We start from the raw sequence: 27,679 nt of genomic DNA on the forward strand, positions 1-27,679 counted from the left end.
TTGGGAAAATGATTTTTCTCTGTTCCTATGCTTCTGCACCAGTGGGTTGGTTCAGTAATAAATATGTGAGGCCTTTTGTTTGGGGGGAGAAAAGGAGGAATTTTAGAGTTAATACAATTTACCCTTCAAAAAGCTACAAGAATCAGATTAAGTCAGCGCATAAGAGAACTTGGCACAAAGTAATTGATGAATGCTTATATAACAAAAAAATTTAAGGAATTATCTTGAGTCAAGGGAATGAACTTAAGGAGTTTTACATTCTGACATAAACATTACCAAAAAGATTATTTTTTAAGATCATAAGAAATGCATAGTTTGTCTACTACTTTACTAGCAACCAGCTTGGCCCTTCTGTGACTCAGAGCTGACTTGGAATCTCAGCTACATGCTCTTTTACTAGCGTCTGAATCCTTTCAGTTTCTTCTCTTAGCCATCATCTGACCAAATTAAATATGGGTGTTCCTTATTTATCCTGAAGCTCATGCCCAGCTTTATTTTCTGCCAGAGGAATCTGTCCTTCGCCGTGTAATGAACTAACCGCACTGAGCTGCTCTTCTTTTCTGAGGGTGAAAATGGGAGCTTACTCTTCCCTTCCTACCTCTCCTCCCTGAGAAGAGACTGGATGAAACCCTTCTCTTTTGGTTAAGTAGAAGGCAGAGACACAAAGTGCTTGTAGAATCTGCAAGTACACGTCGGTGACAACAGTCTCGAAAGCAGCTGGCCTTGCTTCCACGCGCGCGCAGGGGAGAGCCTCGCCCCCACGCCTGCACACGCTTGGTCAGCAATCTGCTGCGCTTGCAGATCCTGCCGGACGGTATCAAGTCTCTGATCTCACGTGACTGTCAAAACCACCCAGAAAGGGAGCAGGAGAGAAGGGAAACCGAAGCAGACACGGAGACGACCCGTTAGAGAGCTAGGAAACCGCAGGGGGTGGACTGGGACCGAGGACGCCCGCCTCTCCCGTCGATCTCCCCTCGGCGCGGCCCTGGTCCTGATGCTGAGCACCCGGAGCGCGCACACCTGCGCGGGGGCAGGACGAGCCAGCCAATGGAGAACTCGCGTCCAGGAGGCGGGACGGGGAAGCCTCGACCGACCCAGCCTGCCCGAGAGGGATGCAGCTAATGAACGCCTCGTGCTGGAGAGAGACGGCGGCTCGACCAATGAGAGGCGGAGGCCCGCCGGGCTGAAGGTGGAACAGCCAGTGGGGCGCCGGGGCGGGGCGGCGAGACCAGCGCCAACCCGCCAGCGCCGAGCGCCGGCGTGCTGTCCGGATCGCCGCCCGCCATGGCCCGCGCTGCCTGGCTCCTCGCCGCGCTGGCCGCGCTCCTGGCCGCCGCCGCCACAGGCGGAGACGCCCGGCCCAGCAAAATCGGTGCGGGAAGGACGGGGTGGGGGGATGCGCGGGGGAGGGCTGTGAGGGAAAAGGGATCGTAGCCGGCAGCTACCGGGTGGGGGAAGGGGAAGGAAGCTGGGCGAGGGAGGGGTCTTCGGGAGAGGAACGGGCTGGAGAAGAGGCGAGGGACTGAGACTGGGCGAGGAAGGGGACCGGTGGGAGGCAAGGTGCTGATGCCGGACGGCATGGGCTTGTGGCGACGGCTGCCTGGGGCGGAAAAGAGGCTTGGGACCGAACTGGCCACTGATCTCACCAGAAGGGCCAGGAGCATTGAGCATCTGCGGTGGACCTGGCTCTTTGCCAGGTGCCCCGATGGCTGACAGAGAGGCCCGGGACTGGGTGATGTCATTCATAAAGGTTTATTGAGGGCCGTCTGTGAAGCAGGCACAGTGCTCCATAGTTCCTGTCTGGAGGCGAGACTGCACAATACAGGGAAGTCAGTGGTAAGGCTGAGAAGGTACCCCGATGGGAAGAGCACTTCGTCCATCTTCCAGGCTCCGGGAGGGCTCTGGAGGGCTTCCTAGAAGGAACATCTAAGCCAAAACCTCAGAGAGAATAGGAGAGAGAAAGCAGGAATGTCTGCTGGAGATCAATTTGCTGAATGACAGTGGAGAACTTTTAACAGCAGTCATCTTGGGTTTTATTAAAATATTTTATTTACAGAATTTTCAGATGTACAGCAGAGTTGAAAGAACTGGATACACAGTGGTCAACTGTGTACTCACCACCTAGATTCTGCCCTTAGCAAACTGCTCCTGTACTTGCATTATTACATAACTATCTTCCCCTCCCTCCATGAATTCAACTTACATCTTAATGCCTTTCAAAATAAACTGCAGGCATCAGGACATTTGCTAAATACTTCTTCCTGCATCTCATTGACGAGAGCTCCATATTTGTTTGCTCTTTCTATTGACAATTGTCAATTTTAACTCGACAGGGCTCTTAACGATATTCCAGTCCCTCACATATAAAATTCCCAGAGGCAGAGATGCTAGTCTTCTAGCATCTGTCGAGGGACAGAGTCCCCACTCCACTAAGTTGCCCTCTCTGCCCCCTTATTGGCAGGGAAACCTGTCCCTTGAAAGCACCACAGACTTATTGGGCTAGTACAGTGCTAAGGCTTCTTTGGATTACAAAACTGCAGCTCAGCCCATAAAGGGTTAAGACAGATGAGCCTGCCAGAAATCAGTTTGGGACTGAGAGTCTAGGGTTTTCAGGGGAGAGAGAATCCTGAGAGCTAGAGCAGACAGAGAAGACCTCAGGGAGAAGGTGGATTTTGACTCCGAAGGATGGGGAAGTTAGGCACCCTCTGTCTGGAAAGGCAGGGCACTCCTTTCATCTCCCAAAAAATGGGGAACCAGGCAAGACATTTCACACTAGCCCCTGGGAAGGGGCAGGGCCTCCTCCCAGCACTCCTGTTTCCAGCAGTACATGGCTGGTTGCCTGCCAGGTCCCTGCCTACCTGGCCCAGTGGTCACCCGGGGCAGGACACTTGGCAATGCCAAGATGCTTGGTAGCTTTTCTGATTGTCCTCATCTTGGTGGTTTGGATTCTACACATGAGATTGTGGAGCTTTCCTGTGAGGATGGCTTCACCCCCAGACTGCTGCAGGGTCAAATCTGAATACCTCTGTGTGACATTGGACTCTTTACCCCCACCCCCACAGTTCCACACACCACCCTGTTCGTGCTGTTCTCTCCAGGGAGAATGTGCTTCTGCTGCCAGGCAAAGCCGATCGTCCTCCAGGGCCCTGGTCAGACGTTACTTCCCCTGCGAGGCCTGTGTCTCCATGTGCTCATGCACAATACGTTGCTTCCTCCTCAGGATTCCCAGGAACCCTGTTGTCGCACGGGTCACACGTTGTCATAGCTTGCAGTGCTCGAATCTGTCTGCCCACTCCCTGCCTGAGCTCAGGAGGACAAAAGCCATGCTTGATTTTCTTGGGCCCTACCGTGTCTTATCATGGACCAGGGAGTGGGTGTCGGTTTGTGGGCATTGAATGCGCTGCTTCTCAATGAGGTGAGCTCTTCTGCTTCCCCAGAGCCCTGTGGGCAGCTTTGAGGCCTCATGATATTAGTTCCTCTGAAAAATGGATATCTTGGGGCTCTGTCACAGACAGGAAGGATGCGCACTGGTTGAAAAAGGTTAAGGGCACTCTTAGAAATGGCTTTGTAAACACTGAAAAGGAGGAAGTGTTTGGTTTTTTTTTTGTTTGTTTGTTTGTTTTTTGTTTTGTTTTTCCAAGATGCAACAAATACTTAGCTTTACTGCCTGCCAGGGTCTGGGGGGCCTAGGGAGCTGCTCTCAGTCCTTAAATGGACCAGTGAAGGATAGTGTGCAAGAATAAGGCCCTGGGGAAGGAGCATGTGCTGGAGGAATATGTGGGAGTGACACCTGACTTGTCTTAGGTGAGTGAGGCAAGCAAAACTTTAATTGCATGCGGCGGCCCTAGAAGCAGCGAGGCAAAAGGTGACAGCGTTCCCAAAAAAGGAAGCAACATAGGCCAAAACACAAGTGTGAGAGAGCAAAGTCATGGGCTCCACAGCCAAAGAAGTCGAGGCAAATAAGGGGGAGAGGTGGAGGTGGGGCAGGGAGTGCCCAAGTAAATGGAGGCCAGATCAAAAAGACCTTTGCCTTCTTGACAGGACCTAGGCGGTCTGTCATGGGTCCAACAGGGATCTGGGAAGGAAAAATCAACGCCAAATTTACCTCCTTTTCTATTTAAACAGACTGCCAGATGGGAGGAAGGCTGGGTCCCAAATTGTGGGAGGTGTGGCTGTCCAGTTCAGTAGCTCCATAGCTGCCCTGCTGTCTTGGCACAGTGCTGTTATGAGTATCTAGATTAGGCTGTCTGGACAGTGGTGCCTGGTAACCCACAGAGCCCACATTGCCAGTGAAACATTTTACCAGTGACTTGGATGAGAGCACCCACGGCTTATAAACCAAGTTTACAAATAGCAGGAAAGCAGGAGGCACAGTGAAGACAGTAGATGATGAGATCCCCAAAGACATCAAAGCTGAAACTTTAGAACAAGAGTCCAAACCGGCATAGGGTGCCCTGCACAGTAGTGAGAGGCCCGTCCCAGGGTACATTCCAGTCTTGGCAAACAGCAAATGTAGAAGTGATTAAAGTGTCAGGTGGTAGGTTGCCCTAGACCAAGGGTTGGCGGACTTCTTCAGTAAAGGGCCAGGGAGTAAACACCTGAGGCTTTGCAGGCCATAGGGTCTCTGTGGCAAGTACTCTTCTCTGCCACCGTAGTGTGAAAGCAGCCATAAGTAGGCTCCAGAAGGAGGGTGTCCCAGTAGAACTCTGTTTGCAAAAACAGTTGTGGCCTAGAATTGGCCCGCAGGCTATAGTTTGCTGACCCCTGGATTAAGGAGTCCTTTCCAAACACTGATCTTGCCTAACAGTACCTGCAGTGACCAGGTTTTCACCAATTCAGAATGAAATAAAAATAGGGACAATGTAGTGAGTTTGTATAAAACTAAATGTATTCTCTTTACATGATCATCCAGAATGTTGAGATTCTTTCCTGCTAACGTGTCTTTTTCATTATAAAATGAGCGTTACAGTAGGTGACAATTTTCAGGTTGTCCTTTGCTCTCTGCAAATAGCTTTACTAAAAAACCAGCCTGCAGATTTCCTTTTTGAGAGGTGATAAGTAGATGAAATGCAGGGGCCTGGGAACCACCTCCCAGGGGGTGTCAGCGTGGGACCTGCGGCCTTACCACCCCCTGCACTGTCTCTCCCCTCTCTGCCGCCCTGGCCTGCTGACAGCCGTGGTTGGGGCCGGAATCGGGGGCTCCGCCGTAGCCCATTTCCTCCAGCAACACTTCGGGCCCCGGGTACAGATCGACGTATTTGAGAAGGGGACTGTGGGTGGCCGCCTGGCCACCATCTCCGTCAACAAGCAGCACTATGAGAGTGGGGCCGCCTCCTTCCACTCCCTGAGCCTGCACATGCAGGACTTCGTCAAGCAGCTGGGTGAGTGCGTTGCACCAAAGTCCTCTCCCCCCACCCCACCCCCCGTGTGTCTTGCCCAGGGCTGGTGGCAACCACTGGGCTTTTCCCAGATGGCCCTGGAGGTCAGGGCCAGAGGGTCATGTAGCCCCATCTCCTCGTTTTACAGATGGAGCATCTGAGACCAGAGAGGGGAAGGAACTTGCCTGAGGTTACACAGTGAGTTAGTTGCAGAGCGGGGATTAGAACCCAAGCCAGTTTCTTTCCCTTTTGACTTGCTGCCTCTCGGTAGCCATAATTATAATGTCTTCCATGTGCTGTGTGCTTGCCAGGTACCTGGCATCCTTCCAGGTGGGATGTAGGCATTCCGTCCTCCCTACCCAGCCACCCTCCTGTAAGGCAGGTGTTAGGTCTCCTGAGGAAAGGAAGGCTCAGAGGGTTTCCACACCTTTGCTGCGGCCCCACAAGGAGTAAGAGCCGAATTCAACCCCAGCAGTCAACCCTGTTTGACACACAAGCTCTGCTTCTCAGAAGGGACCAGGTGTACTAAAGAGAGCTAAGTGGCAAACACACACAGTTACTCATCACAGCGTTGCTGGAGGTAGCAGATGGTTGAAAACATCCCACCTGCCCCGCCCCCCACTGGGATCTGAGAGTAAATACTGTTGAAGTGCACAGCAGCCAGACTGGGGAAGTCCTTCAGGCCTAGTGTAGAGCACTTGCAGAGACACAGCGTATCAGTAGGATGCAGAGCTGCAGATAGTATGTGGGGGCGGAGGAGGAGTGACTCCTGGCTATACCCATCCTTAGGAGTGTTGGCAGAAAATCTCTGGAAGGATGCCGAAGGAATGTGGCCTCCGCAATGGGGAACTTGGTGGCTCAGGGACAGGAATGGGGGGGAAGAAACAGAAGCCTGTGACTTGGGGCAGGTCCTAGAAGCTAAGCCTCGGTTTCTACATCTTTAACTGGGGGCTGCTGTCACCTGTTCTGCCTCTTCCCAGGCTGAGAAAGGATGAAGCGAGATGCTGAAGTCCCGGTGCTCTGTAGGCTGTCGCGTGTGGACGGTTGAAAAGAGCCGGGACTCTGCCCAGATGGTCTTGGAGCTGGGGCTTGCCATCCAAGAGCCAGCAGTCAGTCCCTGGCCATTCCAGGATGACAGCTGAATTCCCTGCACTTGTGACTGAGTGCATCCCTGTTCAAAAAAACCACTGTAAACTGGTACATTACTTTAAATCTCACATCTTTATCAACTAGCCTTCTCTGGGCATGTGTTGACTGTTCCAAACAAGCAGCACAGAGGAGCAGACCGTAGAGGCTGGCTCTTCCCTTTAACGGAGCCAGTCCATTTGCATCCTTCAGGAGGACCCTAAATGTCGCTCAGGCACTGCTAGATCTCCTGGGGGTGAGGGGCGCTCTGAGAGGGATCTGAGGGGCTCCTGCCTGTCCCCTCAGGCCTGAGGCACCGGCGAGAGGTGGTGGGCAGGAGCGCCATCTTCAGCGGGGAGCACTTCGTGCTGGAGGAGACAGACTGGTACCTGCTGAACCTCTTCCGCCTCTGGTGGCACTACGGCATCAGCTTCCTGCGGCTGCAGATGTGGGTGGAGGAGGTCATGGAGAAGTTCATGAGGTACGCCAGGCGGGGCTTGCAAACGCCACCACCTACAAGGACACCCCCGGCGTGTGCGGAAGTGGAGGCAGCTGGTGGGAGAGGAGAGCGGGCAGTGGGCTGCCCCGAAGAGCAGGGCCCTGTCTGAAGGGGGTGGCTAGCACTCTGCCCTGTGGGAATGCCGATCTCCTGTGGCTAGGTCTTCCGGTTTTCTAGAAGATGCCAGAAATCCAGAGTGATGTGTGAAATCTCCTGGTTTTTCAGTATATGTAACCAATTCATCTTAGAAATAAGCCAAATGAAGCACATCTAGAGGCCTTTTACAGCGGCAGGCTGTGCCCTTCTAAGCCCAACTGACCCCCGGTTTTCCCATGTAGAACAAACTCCTTTTTCACCACTTCCCTCCTCCTTGGGCCCTAGCCTCCTCCCCGACTCCTTCATATGATGAGGACAAGTGGTCCGATGTCACTGTGTCTGCTTCTCACCGTTCACCCACTCGCCACCTGGCACGCCAGCTCTCCCCTGAGGGGCCTCCTTGCTTCCTGGCCCAGAGGCAGACATTCAGGATGGCCTCCCGGCCTCCTTGTGCTTTGCCCCCCTTCTCACCTCCACACCTATGCCCTTCATGGCATCCCTACCTGTTACTTACCAGGAATCCCCCAGACGTAATGTCCTTACCCTTCTGACGTCTTTCCCCCTTGTCCATTTTACTCAAACCTACAATGCTGATTTTCTTTCATGGAGAGGAACTCCATCTGGATGTCCCATTATGACCAGACTCAGCACGTTGACAAAGCAGCCCAGGTAGAGGCAGCATTTCAAAGTCTAGTGCCTCCAGAACTCCATCAGCTAGTCAGTCCCTGAGACTGGGGCTGCTGTGGAGGGGCGAGACGGGAGCCCGCTGGGGTGCAGGGGAGCCCTGTCGGATGAGGCTGGGAGGGAGGCCAGGCTGGGCTAGCACCAAACATGACAACACTGGTGTATGAGGCCAGTCCCACCGGGTCCACCATGGCCCTAGAAGCCAGCGCAGAGCACATGCTGCTGAAGCGAGCAGTGTGACAGTGGGGGTGGACTGTGGCCCCCTGCCTGGCAGTCCCCTGTGGGTGAGAAGAGGACTGTACCCTCAGGCAGGACAGTTCAGACACCTTAATTGTCCTTTAGCAGCGCCGTGGGGAAACCAGGTCTAGTGGGGCTCCAGACAGTTTGCCCTGCCCCCCTGCACTGTCCCTATAGTTGGGGGAGGCCCACCAGCGTCAGCAGACAGGCCAAGAAACCAGCCTCCTCTCTCACCCTCCTTGTGGAAAGGCAGGGCGGCCCTGCTGGGCCGCCCAGGTGGTGGGAGCCAGGGCTGGCTGGTCAGCTGGCACACGGGCTCCAGCTCTGCGTGTCTTCCAGGATCTATAAGTACCAGGCCCATGGTTACGCTTTCTCGGGCGTGGAGGAGCTGCTCTACTCGCTGGGGGAGTCTGCCTTCGTCAACATGACCCAGCGCTCCGTGGCCGAGTCCCTGCTCCAAGTGGGCGTCACTCAGCGCTTTATCGACGATGTCGTCTCCGCTGTCCTGCGGGCCAGCTATGGCCAGTCTGCAGCAATGCCTGCCTTCGCTGGTGAGCCTCTGCCCTTGGCCTGCCTCCTGCCCTTCCCTGGCCCACAGCACCCAGGATGGGTTGCCACCCCCACCCCCACTCCCCGCCAGTGTCAACCCCACACCCACCGGGCTCAGTACAGCTGTCTAAGCACATTCCTGCCTCAACCCTCTTTGATTCTGGCATGGGCCCTCCAGGCTGCCAGGAAATGATGTTCACTCCATTTCTCAGATGGTGGAAGCAAAGCTCAGCTCTTAGTTCCAGTGTGTTTCCACCGCTCCTGCTGGGGCTGGTTTCAGGACCTGGCCTGCTGGGGCCAGCGGGCGTGTACATAACCTGCCACCCTCCAGCTCAGGCCAGGGCCCTTCTCTCCTCCCCGCCTCCTAACGTGGAAGGTGCAAGCTCAGTCCTTGATCCGCGTCTCAACCACTCCCACTTCCACCCACCAACTCCCAAGCACGCCTTCCAGCCCAGACCTCCCTTCAGGACTGCAGACTCACGTGTCCAGTGCTCCCCTTACGTCTCCACTGGTGGGCCTGGTGGTGGCCACCAAGGTGGCCAAACCTGAGCTCTTGACCTTCCCCTCAAGCCCGCCTCTCTGAGAGTCTTCCACAGCTCCTTCCATTGCCCCAGCCAAAACCCGGACGGGCGCCTTCTCTGATATCCATCACATACGATATCCATCACTTACCATATCTCATCTGCAAAGGAAGGAAGGAGGGAAGGGAGGGAAGGAGGGAAAGAAAGAGGAGAGGAAGGAAAGGAAACAAAAAAGGGAAGCAAAGGAATCTGCTTTGCCTTCCACTTAGAGCCAGAATCTGACCGCTTCCCAGCATTGCTTCCTCCCTGGTCCAAGCTCAGCACCCCTCACCCAGATTACTGCAGGTCTCCTGCCAGGCCCCCCTGCCCCACTCCTCATCCCCTTCCCCCTGCAGGCTATTCTTTTTTTTTTTTTTTAAAGATTTTATTTATTTATTTGACAGATCACAAATAGGCAGAGAGACAGAGAGAGAGATGAGGAGAAGCAGGCTCCCTGCTGAGCAGACAGCCCCATCCCCTGCAGGCTATTCTTAACACATCAGCTGGTTGAGCCTTTTAAAACAAAGACACATCAGATCAGACCTAGGTTGACCTACGTTGTAAGGTCTATAAGGGCTCCCACTTGCCTTCAGATAAAAGCCAAGAGTCGTTCCAGTGGCCTGCAAGGCCACCATGGTCCAGGTCCCACCACCTCCCTGCTCCCTACCCCCAGCCCAGCCACTCTGGACCCCTTTGCATGTCTCCTGCATTCCAGATGCACTCCTACCTTGGAGCTTCTGGGCAGCCATTCCTCCACCCGGAACATTCTTCCCTGAGACACAGTCCTGGTAAACTCTTATTCCCTAAAATGTCTTTATGCAAATGTTCCTTTTCATTGCCGCTGTCCCATCACCCAGCTTTCAGTCCCATGGACACCTCCTCCCACCCCCTGCAGTGCCAGTCCCCTACCCGGCGGCATCATTTACTTCTTTCGTCTCTTCCCCCTAGAATGTCAGCTTCCCAAGGGCAAGAAGCTCTGTCTCCTTTGCTCACCGACGTACCCCCAACCCTTAGAAAAGGGCCTGGACCCGTGGAGGCACTCAGCCCATTTTTGTTGAGTAAATGAATGAAAAGGTGTATATTTGACAAGCATCTTCCTAGTGTCCAGGATGCTATCCCTCTTGCTGCTGGCGTGGCTGGCTCCCTTCCAGCCATGAGGTCCCGCCAGGTGTCCCCTCAGCGAGGCTCTCCTGCTCACTCTTCCAGTAGCTTGTGTGTATCCTTGAAAATACAATTCATATACCACACAATTGACCCATTGGTATTTTTAAAGATTTTATCTTTAAGTAATCCCTATACCCAACAACCCAGCGCAGAGCTCGAACTCACAACCCTGAGACCACAAGTCGCACCTTCCACTGACTGAGTCAGCCAGGTGCCCCCAATTCACCGATGTAAAGTGAATTTGAGTTGTGCATCCATTACCACAATCAATTTTAGAGTATTCTCAATGCCTCCAGAATCCTACATACCTGTGGCCATCACCTCCTGGACAACCCGCCGCCTTCTAGCCCTGGGCAACCATAAATCCACTCTGCTCCTAGGGATTTGCCACTTCTGGGCAGTCTGTACAAACAGAATCTTACCATCTGTGATCTTTTATACATGGTCCTGGCACTGAGCGTGTTTTCAGTTGATAGCCTTGTGAATTTTTGCTGTATTTGTGCATATGTTGTCTCTCCATGCCCGCGTTGGGGGATTCTTGGCCTGACGGGGGGAGGCCCAGCAGGTAGGATGGTGCTGGACTCTGCAGCCTCACAGCCCAGTGATTCTGAGAACCCACTGGCCACTCTCCCCCCTCCCAGGAGCCATGTCACTAGCTGGGGCCCAGGGCAGCCTGTGGTCTGTGGAGGGAGGCAACAAGCTGGTTTGCTCTGGCCTGCTGAAGCTCACCAAGGCCAACGTGATCCACGCCACAGTGACCTCTGTGACCCTGCAAAATACGGGTGAGTGAGCAGAGCAGCGTGCATGGCCACTCTGTTTCCTAGACCAGGGGTGCTTCCACCAGCCTGTCCCTAAACCCTGCTCTGGGAAAGGCCGCCGACTGGTTCCAAAAAACCGGTGGGAAGCTCCAGCACTGCCAAGTGACACCAGAGGGCACTGTCGTCCCGATTCTAATGTCAGGGTCTCAGAAGGCTGAGACTCCCCTCCAGCCAGCCCCATTCATTTAACTTTGAGCCTCAGCCTTGCCCCAGTCCCTCCAGCGACTGAGCCGCAGAGCTAGAGCAAAAGCTCCAGACTCCTGACTCCCAGTCCAGTGCTTCCTCTGCAGCCACACCAGTGTGGAAAGCCCAGGACCCAGCATCCGGAGGGTCCTGCTACACCCAAAGCCTCGTACTCTCAACTCTGGGCCCCAGGTGGACATCAATGGGTAGTGGCGAGAAGTAAATTGACTTTTGTGCTCTATTATCTCTCCTTCCAGAAGGGAAACCCTTGTACTATGTGGAGTACGAGAACGAGGTGGGCAACGGGTCTGACTTCTATGACATAGTGGTCATCGCCACGCCCCTGCACCTGGATAACAGCAGCAGCTCCATCACCTTTGAGGGCTTTGACCCACCCATCGATGCTGCCCAGGGCTCTTTCCAGCCCACCGTGGTCTCCTTGGTCCACGGCTACCTCAACTCTTCCTACTTCGGTTTCCCCGACCCCAAGCTCTTCCCCTTCGCCAGCATCCTCACCACAGACTACCCCAACTTCTTCTGCGCCCTGGACAACATCTGTCCGGTCAACATCTCGGCCAACTTCCGGCGGAAGCAGCCCCAGGAGGCCGCCGTCTGGCGTGTCCAGTCCCCCAAGCCCCTCCTCCGGTCCCAGCTGAAGACCCTCTTCCGCTCCTACTACTCGGTGCAGACCGCCGAGTGGCGGGCCCACCCCGTGTATGGCTCCCCCGGCACCCTCCCACGCTTCGCCCTCCACGACCAGCTCTTCCACCTCAATGCCCTGGAGTGGGCGGCCAGCTCGGTGGAGGTGATGGCGGTGGCTGCCAAGAACGTGGCCCTGCTGGCCTACAACCGCTGGTACCAGGACCTGGACAAGATCGACCAAAAGGACCTGATGCACAAGGTGAAAACCGAGCTGTGAGGGGTCCGGGGAGAGCCGGGGAGCGCCCGACCCCCACGGAAGACGGTTCACCTCCACAGCAGCCCAGGCTGGGCAGGCTGTGCTGGCCACCAGGCCTCGTGTGGCAAGCCGCTGCCCCTGCCGGCCTGGTCCCTGCAGCCCACTCTCTGCCTTTCTCTCTTAAGGACTTTCACAGTGTTTGCTTCTTGTTAAGGGGAGACTAAGAGAGGGAAGGAAATTCAAGCCTGTGTATTCATTTTATTTATTTTTTTTTTTTAAGAAGAAATAAAAATCCATCTCTCCAGCTGCTTCTAATTTGGTTTCCTAAGGGGAAGATGGGAGTGACTGGGGAGGATATAAGGGGCAGAGAATGCCAAGTCACATTTCTGTATTGCTTCTCATTGCCTACTCCCAAAATGTATGTGAGGCAGCACCTACAATGAAACCGGGGTGCCTGGATGGCTCAGTTGGTTGAGCGGCTGGCTCTTGTTTTCAGCTCAGGTCATGATTCAGGGTCCTGGGATCAAAGCCCTGCCTCAGGCTCTGGGCTCTGTGTTCAGCAGGGAGTCTGCGTAAGATTCTCTCTTGCCCCTCTCCCTGCTTGTTCTCTCTTTCTTTCTCTTGCCTCGTCTCTCTCGAATAACTAAATCTTTAATAAAAACCAAGACATGTACCAGATGGTTACAAATAAAGTAGAAGACCAGAAAACATAAGACATGGTAATAGCTCCTATTTCCTGTGTGCTTGCTAGATATGAGGTACCTAGTTAAATACTAGGATACTAGGTACTAGGTACCTAGACACCACCTCTCAACAAGCCTCTTAACAACACTGAGTATTAGGAGAGATGACTGTGGTAGGACCCAAGGAAGAGATGGTTACTGAGATATTCACCTCAGTGAAACTGTTAGTATACCTCTGAGCTTCCTGGCAACAAGGGGGAAAAGGGGAATACACCAGGCCATGGGGGGAAAAAAGCTTTTCCTTGGCACCTGGAAGAGTTGACCATTCTGTCTGTTATGCAAGGGTTGAAGAGTAACACAGTGGATCTTTCTTGCAAGAATACAAGTTCCCGGGGCGCCTGGGTGGCTCGGTGGATTAAGCCACTGCCTTTGGCTCAGGTCATGATCTCGGGGTCCTGGGATCGAGTCCCACATCAGACTCTGCTCGGCGGAGAGCCTGCTTCCTCCTCTCTCTCTCTCTGCCTGCCTCTCTGCCTACTTGTGATTTTTCTCTGTCAAATAAATAAATTCTTTAAAAAAAAAAAATACAAGTTCCCAGATGGGGGAGGGCAGCCCTACCTTACCCACAAACATTCACCCCAACAGAAGAAAGAATGAAAAGCTGTCAGAAGGAGTTCTGAGATGAAGCTGAGTCTGATGCCCAGCTCCCACCCAGACCTGCTAATCTGGCTCTGGGGGAGGGCCCAGAAACCGTGAGGACACGACACAGCCAAACAGCACTGATACTGTGCTTTCCTAACAGGAATGGCTCCCAAGGTCATCCTGCAAACTTCCCTCTTTCTGTAAAGATGGTGACAACAGCACAGCATGAGGAAATTACTCACCCAAGGTCTCTTGGTGAGTTCAGGGGGCTTAAATCTGGAGTGTCTCCCTAAAAATAATTAAATTCAGGGGCACCTGGGTGGCTCAGTGGGTTAAAGCCTCTGCCTTCAGCTCAGGTCATGATCCCAGGGTCCTGGAATAAAGCCCCGCATTGGGCTCTCTGCTCGCCAGGGAGCCTGCTTTCCTTCCTCTCTCTCTGCCTGCCTCTGCCTGCTTGTGATCTCTCTGTCAAATAAATAAATAAAATATTTTTTAAAAATAATAATTAAATTCAGGAATGCCTGGGTGGCTCAGTCAGTTAAGCCTCTGACTCTTGGTTTCAGCTCAGGTCTTGCTCTCAGCGTCATGGGATCTCACCCTGCCCGGGACTCTGTGCTCTATGTGCTCTGCTTGAGATTCTTTCCTCCTCCCTCTCCCTCCCCTTCTGCCCCCCCCCCTTGCTGGTGTGCTGGTTCCTGCACATACTCTCTCGCTCTTTTGAAAATAAATAAATTATAAATAAAATCTTTAAAAAATATTTTTTTTAAAATTCAGCGTGGACCAAAATACCCTGCACCCCCAAACTGGCCTCGAAGTTGTTTTTGCTGCTCTGGGATGATAGTGGTGGAAGTGAAGAATGCCTTTGAAGCGCACCCAGTACTTACCCGTCGGTTATTATAGGATTTACAAAGCCGGCACATCGGTGAGAATGCTTTGGCTTGCAGTAGTAAAAAAAAAACAGCCTTATGCTGACCTAAGCAATAGAAAGGTCTTACTGGTAATGAGAGTCCAGGCACAGGGCAAGCGTCAGCTCTGTGCCGTGCCAGACCCATTTCTTCTCTCGTGGTCAAGGATGGCTGCCAACAGCACCCAGGGCAAGAGGTCTCTCAAACCCACTCTGCACCAGCGGGGGGTCCCGGCTGACCAAATTAGAATTCGAGGTGACCAAGCAAACACCCCGCGTGCTGATTGGCTTACTGCTCTGCTACACGGCTCGTGAGCTCGGCAGGACACAGGGGAAGAAATGAAGTCCATTGGCTTAGAACAGTCAAGTCCCTCTCCCGGAGCAGAGTGGGGTCTCATCCAAACTACCAATCTGGAGAAGTGGAAAGGTGTTAGAGAGACCAACCACATGCAGGATGGGGCTGTGCCCTCGCCCTCTCCTCAAGGCCAGTGGAATCAATATGTAACGACATCCGTTCATGGTTTGTGTTTAAAATGAAGATGCCGCGGGCTGTCATGTTGTCTTTGATGAGCGTTGGTATTGGGCCAGAGAGAGCCAAGGCCAATTTCAAACTGGTCCCTGATAACCATCCCTCCCTTGCATTCCTAAGGCTGTGCGTACAGAAGAGGCAAACGAGGACAGTTCCACCTGATCCCCAGTCCTCAGCGGGGGCTTTGTTTGGCTCCACGCCCCAGCCTCAATGCCGTAGAGCAGGCTCGTCCTTCAGGAACTTCCTTTGTCTGGGTAGACAGGCCTAAACAGCTCAGAACCAACGCGGGCCAAAATGCCCACACTTCTTGCTGGACCGCTTCCCCAAGCCCCCACCTGGGAGCTGGATCTCACCCCCTCTGTGCCTGCAAGGAAAATCCAGAGATTCCTGAAGACAGCAGAAGGGAGCATGGGGACAGGCAGGAAACCTTGGCCCCAGGGCCCAGCCTAGCCTTCTCAGACCAGGACAGGAAGCCCCAAGGACCCACTGCCCTCTGGGAGAAGAGAAAGCAGTTACTGGGACATAGAGAGCCCTATAATCTGCCAAACAAGGAAGGAAGGAGGCCACCCTCGTCCACAATAGTCATGGAGTGGTGTGGTGGACATTTAAAACTCTTCGCAGGGACTCCACTCTCAGAGCAGGTGACCTGAGTGAAACTTCAACACTTGGAGGTAGGGGAGGTTGTGGAGGGTAGAGTTGGGGACGACTAAGGATTGGCAGGGGCAGAGAGGAATGCCTTTAGCTCTTGATCCACCTTTGAAGGAGCAACAGAAGCTGGGGCAGATCTTGAGCTCCCCCTAGAGGCCTCCATGCGTGAGTGCATGCATGCATTCATTCACCAAGCCCTGCAGCCGGTTTAGCACTGGACCCAGAGCTAGTGCTGGAGATGCCTCGCTGAAGGAGGCAGATACGGCTCCTATTCTCATGGAAGGGGCGGTTTCTCGCCAGGCAGTGCAAAACATAAAACACACATAGACTCAAACCCAAGGAGGTTCCTGGGCACAATATAGACCCAGTGCTTTCCCTGGACCTCCAAAGGTCCTGAGCAATTTGCTGCTACCCTTTAGACCAGGGGGGCTGAGAAGGACCAGCTGTTAGTCCAGGCTCACGAGGCCAAGTTCCTAAGCTGCAGAATGGTAACATTGGAAAAGACCCCAAAGATCCTAAATCCCATCTGCTCATTTCACAGACGAGAATACTGAAGCCCAGAGAGAGGAAAAGGCAGCATCCGTATAAAACTAACCAGCGTTTATTGAGGATGTCTGTGTGTCTGATGGCCTGGTAGTAGGACAGTCTGTTCCGCCAAGATGAGGAGTTTCCCGGCCCAATCCCTATGCCCCAGGGAACCCAGGGTATCCCAGGACTAGAGCCACTTTCCTGCAGCTTAGCTCTTCCCACGCCCTCACCCCACAGCCAGGCTTGAAGGCTATGTCCTAAGGCCCAGAGAGCAGGCTGTGGGGGCCTCAGCGATGAACCACCCCGGGGAGGAGGAACGGCTGCTGAGGGCATCAGCCCGGGGTTGGCACATGAAGTCTATTTTCCATGTGTCTGGAACCAGGCCAAAGCTTCCTGGGGTAATTTTAACCAGTATCCACTCTAGAACAATACCAAAAAAGGTAAGTTGCTTACCACCCCAGGCAGGCGCATACCTAATAATTGCCCTTTCATGAATTCGACTCTGAAAGCATTCAGAGCGAAAACTGCAGGTAGAGGAGCCAAGCAAAGTATCCTCATGTTGGCTGTTGGCCCTCTTATTGAAATTACCCCTGAAGTGCCGGCTATTCTTACCCTCAGAAAATAGCCTCAGCCCCTCAGCTGTCTTGGGGGTAGGGAAGGTATTTTTAGACCCTAGAACAGCTGATTTAGGCTCGCTGTGGGGACTAAGAGGTCGGGGGAGGATTGAATTGCAAGGAGCTAATGGGGGGAGCAGGGAGTTATCCAGGGGGCAGGAACAAACAGGGGCTTTACAACAAGTCAGTCCAGTGCCTTTTTGATCAGCAGAGTGTCTTGATCTAAGCCAATGGTTCTCACCTGAGAGTTGATGGGGGGAGGGGATGGGCAAGACGGTGGTGGGCATTAAGGAAAGCACTTGTTATGATGGGCACTGGGTGTGTATGAAAGTGATGGATCACGAAATTCTACTCCTGACGCCAATATTGCACTGTATGTTAACTAGAATTTAAATTAAAAAAAAAAAAAACAGTAGTTCTCAAAGTGTAACAAACAATATCAGTGTCATCTGGGAATCACTGCATTGGAAATGCCAAATTTCTGGGGCGCCTGGTGGCTCCGTCGGTGAAGCATCTGCCTTCTGCCCAGGTCATGATCTTGGAGTCCTAGGAACAAACCTCACCAAGTTGGGGTGGGGAGTGGTTCCTGCTCAGCAGGGAGTCTGCTTCTCCTTCTCCCACTGCCCTTCCAGGCCACTCGTGCTCTCTCTCTCTCTCTCAAATAAATAAATAAAATCTTTTAAAAAAAAAAACGAAAGAAAGAAAGAACCAAGTTTTAGCTCCCACCTGGAAAATACTGAGAGCCACAGCATGTGGGGCCTAGCACTCTGTGTTTTAAGGAGCCCTTCAAATGATTCTGGTGCTAGCTAAGGTTTGAGAAGCACTGAGATCAGCAAACCATCTAGCCAGATCTCCTTTCTTCCTGGAGGAAAGAATGATCTACACTGGTGCTTCTCGATTCTCCCTTTGCTCAAAGCGAGTGAGCCCAGCTGGGAAAAATGCCATGTCCACGTGGAAGTTTCAGGGGGTGGCTGGCCCAGGTGAAAAACCCCCACTCTTCAGCAACCCAGAGGCTCTGCTCTTTTCTGGGTCTAAGGCTGTCCTGCAGAGAATCTTGGAGCTGAAAGAGACCTTAGAGGTCACTTAGTCCAACCAGACCTGAAATTTGCTGCACAGTATCCACAGAGCCTCAGCATTAGCTGGGCCCTACCAGAAACTGGGAGCCCGCTGCTTCCTAAGAGCTTGTTTGCAATTGTCCTTGACTGACTTGGGGAGAGCTAGGGCTTACTCACTCCTATATAGGTTTAGACCAATGTAGAAATGAATGTGATAATTTTAAAATAACCCATCTCAGTGCTGTAGAACTCTGGATGATGGGATATCCTCCTTCACATTGGTCTAAAGTCTACCACCCCGCCGCCTCCCATCCCCACCCTGGTTTCGACTTCGGAGCCATAAGGAGCAAATCCAAGATCTTGCTTAATGAAAGACAGTGTTTACTGCTCACGGGCCTCACTTGGAGTGGAAGCACCAGGAGGGCGGTCTCTGGCTCCCCGCAGCCTCTGGTTCAGAAGATGCAGGTGCAGCCCACGGCGATGGTCTCCATGACCGCACGCTGGCGGCACGGCCCAGTGCGGGGCGGCAGCGGGCAGAGGCGGCGGCGCACGGGCACCTGGCTGAACACGGGCACGCTCACCATGCTGCGGTCCTCCTGCATGGTGAAGGGGTTCACGCAGCCCAGGCACAGGCATTGCGCCTCCGGCAGGTCTGCGGGAATGCGGCTCGGGTCATGGTTGATGCTGCAGGAAGGCAGGAGAGAGCCCCGAGTGGCAGGTGTTCAGGACAGGGCACCCATCCCCCACATCCCTACCTTTCCTAACCTGGGTGTTGATCCCTGCAGCAAGAATGTGCTCTGCTGGAGGATGGGCAGTGATTAACTCTGGGTTCCGGGTGAGAAAACTGAAGATCTTGGAAGGCAAGCCAGCCCCAAGGTTATCCAGACTCAAGGGCACCAGTCAGTCACCCAGTTCCCTTCTCTCATCCCCAAGTTGCCCATCTCTGCACTAGATTGTACTGTGGGATCACAAGGAAGCTAAAGCTTTCTGTGTCTCATGCCTCCTCCCCATCATGTGTTTATATTCTTGGGAAATTTCATCCACAGGAAATGATATAGGAACATATTGATGTCTAATCCTCTCCAGAAGAGGAGTCAGGAGGCCCGGGTTCTATGCTGACTGCATTTCTCTTCATTCAAGACCTACTTTCACACACCCACCACGTGAGTGACTCTGTCCTAGACATGAGGTGTTCACTGATGGACAACACACCGCTTCCCTCGTAGAGCTGACAGTATGGGGGCTTGCTTTGTGACCACGCCTTCCTTGTGCCTCAGCTTTCTCATCTGCTAAATGGGTGAGAGGGAGTCTGTGGACCTGGAACATCTGTAGCACCCAGGAGCTTATTAGAAATGCAAAATCTCGGGGCATCTGGGTGGCTCAGTGGGTTGAGCCTCTGCCTTCAGCCCAGGTCGTGATCTCAGGGTCCTGGGACCGAGCCCCATATCGGGCTCTCTGCTTGGTGGGGAAACTGCTTCCCCCTCCTTCTGTCTGCCTCTCTGCCTCTCTCTCTCTATCTGTCCAATAAATAAAAAAAGAAATGCAAAATCTCAGGGCGCCTGGGTGGCTCAGTGGTTGAGTGTCTGCCTTTGGCTCAGGTCATGATCCCAGAGTCCTGGGATCGAGCCTCACATTGGGCTCCTGCTCAGCAGAGAGTCTGCTTCTCCCTCTCCCTCTGCCTGCTGCTCCCCCTGCTTGTGCTCTCTCTGTGCCAAATAAATAAATTAAATCTTGAAAAAAAATACAAAATCTCATCTCTATCACAGATCTCCTGAGTCAGAACCTGCATTTTTATAAGCTCCCCCTACCCCGCAAAAAAATCAAGGGCACAGTAAAGTTTGAAGCCCAGCTTTGCAGGATTTTAATGGACCTTCCCGATTGCCATATTCCAGATACGGTAGCCACTAGCCACATGTGGCTACTTAAATTTAACTCAATCAAAATTAGTCAACTATACTTAAATAAAATAAATGAAATAAGCAAAATGAGTTCCTCAGTTGCAGTAGCTACATCTCAAGTGCTCCACAGTTACATGAAGCTGGTGCCTACCATATTAGATTGTCCACCATCACAGAAAGTTCTATTGAACATGCCCTTCTTGGGTCTCGGGACCTAAGGTGTGCAGCTAAAAAATATTTGGCCTGGGGGCACCTGGATGGCTCAGTTGATTAAGCATCAGACTCTTGGTTTTGGCTCAGGTCATGATCTCAGGGTTGTGAGATCGAGCCCCACGTTAGGCTCCACAGCAGAGTCTGCTTGAGTGTCTCTTCCCTCTCCCTCAGTCCCTCTCCCTGCTCATGCATACACACTCTCTGTCTCAAATAAATCTTTAAAAATATATATATATTTGGCCTGATTTGTGAGTGAGGACCCTTACAGGTTAGTCTATTTCTTCATTATTCACTCAACACACGTACATTTGGCCCCTTCTACATGCCAGAGTCTGGGCTTAGAAGGAGAGCTACAGCCAAGGTGAGATACTGGCCCCATCATGCAGGCATAGCAGGTCTTAACTCACAAACCTAACCACACACCCTAATCACGAGAAGATATATAAAATATTGTTTTCTGGGCCTCTTCCTTGTTGAGTGGGCCACGAGCATCCTTACAAGACTCTGATGGAGGCCCTGGGAAGATGCCAGGCGGACATGACACCCAGGCAGACACAGCAACTCAGTGCCGCCTGCAAGACCTGTAACTGGGAGGAAGTGAGAGCCTGGCCGGTGCCTTAGCAGGGACATGAACCATGATCCCTGGGCTCTGCCTCCATAGCTCATTTAATAACAAGCCTATAAAACCTATGAGGTGCGACTCTTCACTATGGGAAAGAAACTGAGGGTCAATGGATGGGAGTTGGTGGGGGATGGGGTAGCCGGGTGATAGGCATTAAGGACGGCCGGTGATGTCTCGAGCCCTGGGTGTTACGTGCAGCCAATGAATCACTGAGCGCTACCTCTGAAATGAATGATGAACTATATGTTGGCTAATTGTATTTCGATTTTTTGAAATGGAAAAAAAAACCCAATACCTATGACTATAAACCCGTATCACCACCACTTGCACTGAGGAACCTGGAGCTCAGAGAGGCTAAGCTTGCCCTAAGCCACGCAGCCAGTGAGAAGCAGAGCTGGGATTCAAACCAGGCATTCAGGTCTCTGAATCCAAGGTCTGCGTGCAACAGTGATGGGGACAGTGGGGTGTACAGTTCGCCCCCAGTTGCCCAGCCCGGCCTACCTGTAGCCCCAGGGTGACAGGCTCCTCTTGTTGGACAGCCACAGCTGCAGGTTGACCTCACACTTCCTTCTGGCCGGCTCAGAGCTGTTCCTCAGCTGGGCCACCATCTCCCTGAGGTTCCTCTCGTATTCCTCCATGCGGGCATATGGCTTCGCCTGGGACACCAGGTCCAGTGGCACCTGGTGAGGCCCTGGAGCCAGGGTTCCAGGCCGCCCTGGCCCCTTCCTCTTGCCTTTGGGGTTCCTGGGCTGGCCCAGTCCCAGGAAGATGGAGAGGGTGAGAAGGAGCAGCTGGGGAAGAAGGCCACATGTCAAAGGTGGGAGATCCAGGTGTCACTCTGGGCCAAGACTCAAGGCCCAGGAAGGAGAGAGCGAAGAGAGGCTCTGTGGGGACCACCCTCTCCTGCCATGCCTGGCCTGGTCCCGCCAGGCCATGACACGTGTACCACACACGTGTGTATGTACCACAGTCATCAGTAACTCCTGCCTGTAGTACCTCTTAAACATCTCCCCACACTCCCACTTCTCTGTCTGGGCAACTATCCTCACTTCCCTCAAAAGCCTCCTGCCTGGGCTCCCCACATCCTCCCTGGCTCCTTCAATCCAGTCTCCATACCATGGCCAAGGATAGATGTTTGAAAGGCAAATGTGATCATGTCACCCTCCAGCTTAACCGTTCACCCTCAGGGTAACGACACCCCGACTCTGCCCCACGGTCTGACCGCTGCTGAGCTCTGCCTCCTCAGATTGCCCCCGACCTCCTCTCACACCTGTGCTCTGGTCTTCTCTGGCCTTCTCTGAAACCCTTTTTCCCACCATGCTCCTTCCTGCCACAGGGACTTTGCACCAGCTTCTACCTGCAGAGTCCTGCCTCCCCTCACCTTCTAAATACTCCTACCCCTCGTGTCTCAGCCCAGTGTCATGCCCTTAGGGATGCATCAGTAAACTTTCTTGGGCTCCCAACACCACACGCACCTTGTGTGACTATAGATTTACAGTTTGTGTGTGGGTATGGCTCTTTTATACGTCCATCCCGACTAAGCACAGACTTCGTGTGGGCAGATATTGCAGCAGTTTCCACATAGTGGCTCACCGCCATGACTGGGTCAGTGAACGGCTATCCCCACCCCAGCCCGTCTGTAGCTCCCAGTCTGGGACCGGGAGCACACAGTGGACAAGGAACAATCCCCTAATCTCTTGGGGCTTGTTTTGATGATAAGGAGGCGGGCTGCTTGTGGCTAGAGGTCAGGGCCACCTGCTTCATCTGGTGGCAATGGATTGGCCCTGCAAGGCCTTTCTGGGGAGCAGGCACGTAGGTGAGGTTTGAAGCATGAGAGTGAGGCAGATGTGGGCAGAGGGAGTCTAAATATCTCGGGGCGGGGCCGTGTAAAAGGAGGTTTGAGTCAGTGAAGAGCTGTGCTCGGGACACCACGAGGCTGAAATAGAGGGTGCAGAGGAAGGAAGGGGACGAAGGTGGGGAGACAGGCGGGTCCCGGCTGAGGCTCCTTGTGGGGCGCCATGACCCCTATGCTCCCCTCCTTTGTGCCCAACCCTCTGCCTGCAGCCCACCATCCACACCTCACCCACCTGCATCCAACATCACCGACCATCGTCCCCCTCTTCCCACAGAACTGGGATTGTCAGGAAAGGCTCTGGCTTGCTCGAGAGAAGCCCCGGGGGGCCTGACAGAAGCCAGACTCCTCAGCAGGCCCGGGAGACAAGGACCAGAACTTGAATGGGGCTCGGTGCTCGCCAGAAAGGAGGAACTTTCCAAAGGGTTTCATCTGGTCTCTGAATCTAAGCAGGCTCCTCTACCTGCCCTGAGTCACTCACGTCACCACCTGCAGGGCCCACACCTGAACTACCCAGGCTCCCCAGCAAGTCTGGACCCTGGGAAACAAGTTTCAGCAGAGCCCCTTCTGGCAGCACGCTGCCTGGTGCCAGAGACTCAGGGCGCTAAATTCTTCCCTTTTGGTCCTGGATTCCAGTGCAGAAAATTGTCTCCTTAACCGCTGATTTTCTCATCTGAGCGTCTCACGTGGCGTTCTGAAACTCTGGCTCTCCACTCAGAGAAACCGCCCCCCCACCACCGAACAAAATCAAAGTCCGCCTTCCTGGGAGCCAGAAACAAAAAGGACTTGCCCAAGGTCACACAGCAGGGGATCTCAGGACCCCAGCGGGGGTGGGGGGGGGCAGGACACAGACACCCTTTGGAAAAACCCCCGATAACAGAGCTGGCCAGGGTCTCCCCTGATGGCTTTGGCCTGAAAGGGCCTCACTGTGAATGAGCTGAGCCCAGGTCAGGAGCCCGAGCTGTAGGCCATGGCTGCGGGCTCTGAGACCAGTCTCTGTTTCTTTCTCACCCTGGGGGAGACGGCAGAGAGAGAAGTTGCCTCCGCAGATTCCAAGCCAAACAGAGGCAGCCATTAATCAATAGGAAAGAAGTTAACGAAACAGTCAGGCCCTAAAGTGGGGTGGGGGTGGGGTGGGGTGGGGAAGCGCCACGTACCAGGCTGTGCGGCCAGTCCATCCCCGCGAGGCTGGTCTGCAGCTGCCGCCGGCCTGGAACCCCAGGTGCCTCCGCCAAGAGAATGGCAGCAGCAGGATGGAGTGAAGCAATTATAGCTCGTCAGGGGGCTGCTGGGGGTGGCTGGGTGGGCTCGTCATCAGCTGGGAGCCTCGGGCCTCCAGCTGGCTGGGCCTGGCGCAGGGGCAGGCGGCGGCGAGGGGCATGGGGGCGGGCCAGGAGCCGGGCCGAGGTGCCCAGGGGCTGTTGACTGAGGGGACAATGCCCTGTGTGTCTGGCGGGGCTCTGGCGGGTGGCACCTCCGCCTGTGGCCTGCGGCTAGCCACCCGGCCAGCACCCACAGGGCCAGCTAAGACAATCAGCTTCGTTTGCTTTGGGGATGGCGAGGGGGTGAGGGCGGAGGAGGGACGGGCTGTCCGTTGGTCAGGAGAGCAAATGTTCTCGAGTGTGCCGGCCAGGAGCGGGACATAAGCCCCATCTCCCAGGAAAATAGCCTCAGGCACCCCGGGCTCAGCCAGCCTCAGGTGAGTTTCGTGGCACCCCCCACCTTGGGGGTTGGAGTCCCACCCACTTAGTTCGCGGGCAGGGAAACTGAGGCCAGAGCAAGGAAGGAACCTGTCTGGGATGATGCAATGGGTTAGAGATGACAGAACTGGGATTCATACCTGGTCCCGGTGCAGGGCTCTATCCCCCACCCCATGCTGTTTGTCTTGGGATATTTTCTGCAGGGTTCCGGCCTGCCGCGGACATGTTTCTGAATGGGTGCTCTCATGCAGGCCGAGTTGCAGATCGTGGGGACTTCTGGCTGATTGTTCGGGCCTTCCCAACGTAGTGCTCCCCACCCCGTGGAGAGGGTCTTCACCCCAGGGGCCTGTGCCTGTGTGGCTGTCTGTGACTTTGACTCTTCTCGGTTTCCTTCTCTGGAAAATGGGAGTCATGCCCAGGAATCAACAGTGGCCTGGCCCCTTTCTTCCTGAAATGTCTCCGAGTCTTCCTTTCCACCTCTCTAGAATGGTAGGGTCATCGTAGTGGCCACTGCTCGGGGCTGTTAAAAGGGGTAAAGGAAATACGCCGTGTTGAACAGCTGCCACGCTACCTGGCATGTAGTAAGTGCTCAGTAAATACTTAGCTGTTAATGATGAAAACGATGATGATGAAATAATCATAAAATTGTTACTATAAACCTTAGCTGTTCTAATTAGCATCAGTTCTCACTGCTCAGCCAACTCTCCTTCCTTACCCCTCGGGCCTACCCTCCTAAGAGAGCTCTGGGCTTCTCAGGCTCTGGCCACAATGTGGTGAGCTCAGGTGACCCCAAGGTCTACAAGGCCTGGAATCCCACGCTGAACTGACCAGCCCCGCGGGTCGAGGTCTCTCACCTCAAGCGAACAGCCCAGCCCTACGACAGGAGCGAGCCGGTCCACCCAGGGAGGCAGACGGGGGTTGGGAGGGAGCACACAGAGGACGGGGAAGGACACCGTGAGCAAACATCTAGGACGGCCCCGTCCTGCTGAGGGCCACTCCTGGCCATTTACAGGAATCGGCTGAGGAGGAGAACACAGAGTGCGACGAGCTCCCGAATGTCACAAGATTAATCTGTCCGGGGCAGGTTTCCACAGCATAACTGAGAAACCGGCTGGGGCTGGAGCTCTTCGAGAGATACCACCATATTTGGTCAAATACTAGACAGGCCTCTATTCTATCACTGGAAACTCTGGAGGGAGGGGGACTCTGAAAATACCTCCTCAGGCAGCAAGGGCCCCCACTCCCATCCCTGGCAGCCCCAGCCCCACCACCACTGTCCTCGGAACAAGCGTGAGAGGCCAGGGATGGGGCAGCCTCCTTGATCCCCCTCTGCTGCTGCTGGAAGGGGGGGTCCAACCGGCACACAGCTGGGGGGACCCCACCCCCACTTGGGCACCCACAAAATGTGAAATTAAAAGGCAGGGACCTGGCTGCCTGGGGGTTCCTCTGTTTCCCAGGACCCCTGAAACCACCACACCCTCCTACCTGCTGGCCCACACACACCCTCGCCTCTATAGCCCCAAGTCAGGACTTAGCTTCCCGGCTTCCAGCTTCAGGGCTTGTCCATATAGATTCTAGGCTCCCAGCCTCAGAGCTCTGACGATGCAGGCCCCGGGGAATCCACACCTAACAAGGGGCCAGTCTGGGAGCTAGAGGAGTCCTTACCCGTCCTCTTCTGGTTCCCCTACCCCACCACCACTTTAGCACAGGAGACAGAGGCCCAGGAGGGGTAGGCCTCATGCAGGCCCACAGGCCTGTTGGTGCCAGAGCCGGGAGAGGCTGGGTAGAGCACACCTTAGTCTCCTAACTCTTACTGTTCTTCCCCAAAGTTTACACCTACAGCTCCGGGCCAGGCTGGGACTCCAGAGAGGAGGGGGGGGAGACTCCTCCCAGTGGGGAGGTGGATCTGTGAGGTACCCAGACAGGTGCTTGGGGAGTCATGGATGGGCCCAGTGACCATCACTGGGTGTCCCATTCCTGGGCCATCTCGGGCCTGGAAGGCAGTCCTTTCCTCCAGCCTAGGTTTCTAGAAACCACTGAAGGTCATCTGTGGTCAGGGATGTCCTAAGTGTGAATCCTGGCCCACCATGCTGGCTGACCGCTGCAGAACTCAACCCAGGCCTGAGGGGGAGGCGTAAGAACTTGGGCTTCAGGGCCTTCTGCCCCACAGCAAAGCTGGGGTCGTCAGCACTAATAAATGAGGGAAGGGGCAGATGCACTGGAGAGGCAGAGGCAGTGGGCTGGCTAGCTCAGAGCCACCAGAGCCCTCGGCGGCAGGCCTACCATGAGCAGTGCCGTTCTCGCCACCAGGGGGCGCCACCAGAAAGCCAGACAGCCCTGCAGAGCGCAGCAAGCCCAAGGGAACTTTGAGCTGCCCTTCCCCCCTTTCCCTGGAATGGGCCCTGGAGCTGCAAATGAGGGGACCAGGTGGTGAGGCATGGGTCCCGTGCCTGCTCTTGACTGCCTGAGTGACCCTACTGTTAGGGTCCAGCTCCAGGGACAGCTCTCACGTCAGAGCAGGAACGGCACAGCTACCAAGAGTGAGAGGGTGTGATGGGGGCCGGGCGCCTCTGTCTGCTTCCTGAGTGATTCCTTGCACATGGAGCATCTCCCAGGTGCTAGGCCCTAGGCACCGTCAACTAGATATCGTAATTTTGAGAAAAGAACAATGAGTAATAATAACAGCTACTGCTTAATATCTACTCGTTGACTGCCGGCACTGTGCTAAGTCCTTCACATGCACTGTCTCATTAAACTCTCCCAGGCACCCTGGAGTGAGGTCCTAATTTTATTCTTCATCTATGAATGGGGAAACTGAGGCTCAGGGAACCCAAAGTCACGGAGTCAAAGCAAGTCTGTCTGATTTCTGTCCATGCTGTCCCCTGCTGTGAGGGAAGGAGAGGAGGGGCGATGCCTCACCTGTCACCGAGAAAGGGCTATGCTTGCCTAAGCCTCACACTGACATCCTCAAACGACCCGGACCGTGAGTGCTGGGGAGGTCACTGAGCCCAGGCCCAAACCAGAGTCCTCTAGGGATCTGAGAACTCCCAGGCTGTGAGCACGGCACCTAGCAATTTTCCTGGCAACTAGTGAATGCCTGGTAGGCATTCACAAGATATTAGACACCTTGACGCAAACCACTGTCTGTACTATGGAGTGTTACTGCTGGAATGGAGAATGGGAGGCCAGAGCAGCAGGGACCTGGAGGACAAGGGATTGTCCAGGACTAAGGGTTCAGACTCTAGAGATTGACAGACCTGAGTTTTTGAGTATCACCTCTCCCAAGCCACAGCTCTGTGACCTTGGGACAGTCACTTGACTTCTCTGAGCCCTAGTTTCTTCAGCACAGTGGAGAAAATAACTTGGCCTGGCTAGCACGTTGTGAGGCTCCAAAGAGATAATGCATGTGAAAGCAGTTAGCAGAGCGCCTGACAAAAGTAAATGCTCGATTAAAGGGGCTGCAGTTGTCACCGTTCTTGTGAAAACACATTTTGATTTGGGCCTTTAAGGATGCTTCTGGAATGTTCTTAGGTGGGGAGGACGTTGTGAGGTGGGAACAAGGATAGAATGTGCAGAAGAACGCAATGGCCCCGTTTCCAG

The 27,679-nt window shown here is 54.1% G+C and overlaps 2 protein-coding genes across 4 annotated transcripts; one reads left to right on the top strand and one right to left on the bottom strand.

The window, feature by feature from the left end:
* The first annotated feature begins 1,185 nt into the window (after positions 1-1,185).
* On the top strand, positions 1,186-12,495 carry PCYOX1L (prenylcysteine oxidase 1 like). 2 transcript variants are annotated; one of them, XM_059173997.1, is made up of 6 exons: positions 1,186-1,372; positions 5,175-5,381; positions 6,810-6,984; positions 8,359-8,570; positions 10,934-11,074; positions 11,551-12,495. In XM_059173997.1, exons 1-6 carry the CDS (start codon positions 1,285-1,287, stop codon positions 12,210-12,212), a joined length of 1,485 nt encoding a protein of 494 aa, XP_059029980.1. In that variant the 5' UTR covers positions 1,186-1,284; the 3' UTR covers positions 12,213-12,495. The 2 variants fall into 2 exon arrangements, with proteins under 2 accessions (XP_059029980.1, XP_059029981.1); XM_059173998.1 differs by lacking the exon at positions 1,186-1,372 and adding an exon at positions 3,668-3,804.
* Positions 12,496-18,162: 5,667 nt separating this feature from the next.
* Positions 18,163-24,718, bottom strand: IL17B (interleukin 17B). 2 transcript variants are annotated; one of them, XM_059173450.1, is made up of 3 exons: positions 24,220-24,718; positions 21,029-21,318; positions 18,163-18,478 (listed from the first exon to the last, which is right to left on the bottom strand). In XM_059173450.1, exons 1-3 carry the CDS (start codon positions 24,490-24,492, stop codon positions 18,247-18,249), a joined length of 795 nt encoding a protein of 264 aa, XP_059029433.1. In that variant the 5' UTR covers positions 24,493-24,718; the 3' UTR covers positions 18,163-18,246. The 2 variants fall into 2 exon arrangements, with proteins under 2 accessions (XP_059029433.1, XP_059029434.1); XM_059173451.1 differs by lacking the exon at positions 24,220-24,718 and adding an exon at positions 23,537-23,877.
* Positions 24,719-27,679: the final 2,961 nt, after the last annotated feature.

The sequence above is a fragment of the Mustela lutreola genome, chromosome 5 (genome assembly GCF_030435805.1).
Source record: "Mustela lutreola isolate mMusLut2 chromosome 5, mMusLut2.pri, whole genome shotgun sequence".
In the NCBI taxonomy this organism is placed as follows: Eukaryota; Metazoa; Chordata; class Mammalia; order Carnivora; family Mustelidae; genus Mustela; species Mustela lutreola.

What these genes read in the sequence shown, in the direction of transcription:
- PCYOX1L (XM_059173997.1), top strand. Translation starts at nt 1,285, where the DNA reads ATGGCCCGCGCTGCCTGGCTCCTCGCCGCGCTGGCCGCGCTCCTGGCC. An exon ending in CGCCCGGCCCAGCAAAATCG is followed by an intron (nt 1,373 to 5,174) that starts GTGCGGGAAGGA and finishes GCCTGCTGACAG; the next exon opens with CCGTGGTTGGGGCCGGAATC. An exon ending in TGTGACCCTGCAAAATACGG is followed by an intron (nt 11,075 to 11,550) that starts GTGAGTGAGCAG and finishes CTCTCCTTCCAG; the next exon opens with AAGGGAAACCCTTGTACTAT.
- IL17B (XM_059173450.1), bottom strand. Translation starts at nt 24,492, where the DNA reads ATGACTCCCATTTTCCAGAGAAGGAAACCGAGAAGAGTCAAAGTCACA. An exon ending in GAGCCCTGCACCGGGACCAG is followed by an intron (nt 21,319 to 24,219) that starts GTATGAATCCCA and finishes CTTCTTCCCCAG; the next exon opens with CTGCTCCTTCTCACCCTCTC. An exon ending in CTGTCACCCTGGGGCTACAG is followed by an intron (nt 18,479 to 21,028) that starts GTAGGCCGGGCT and finishes GCCTTCCTGCAG; the next exon opens with CATCAACCATGACCCGAGCC.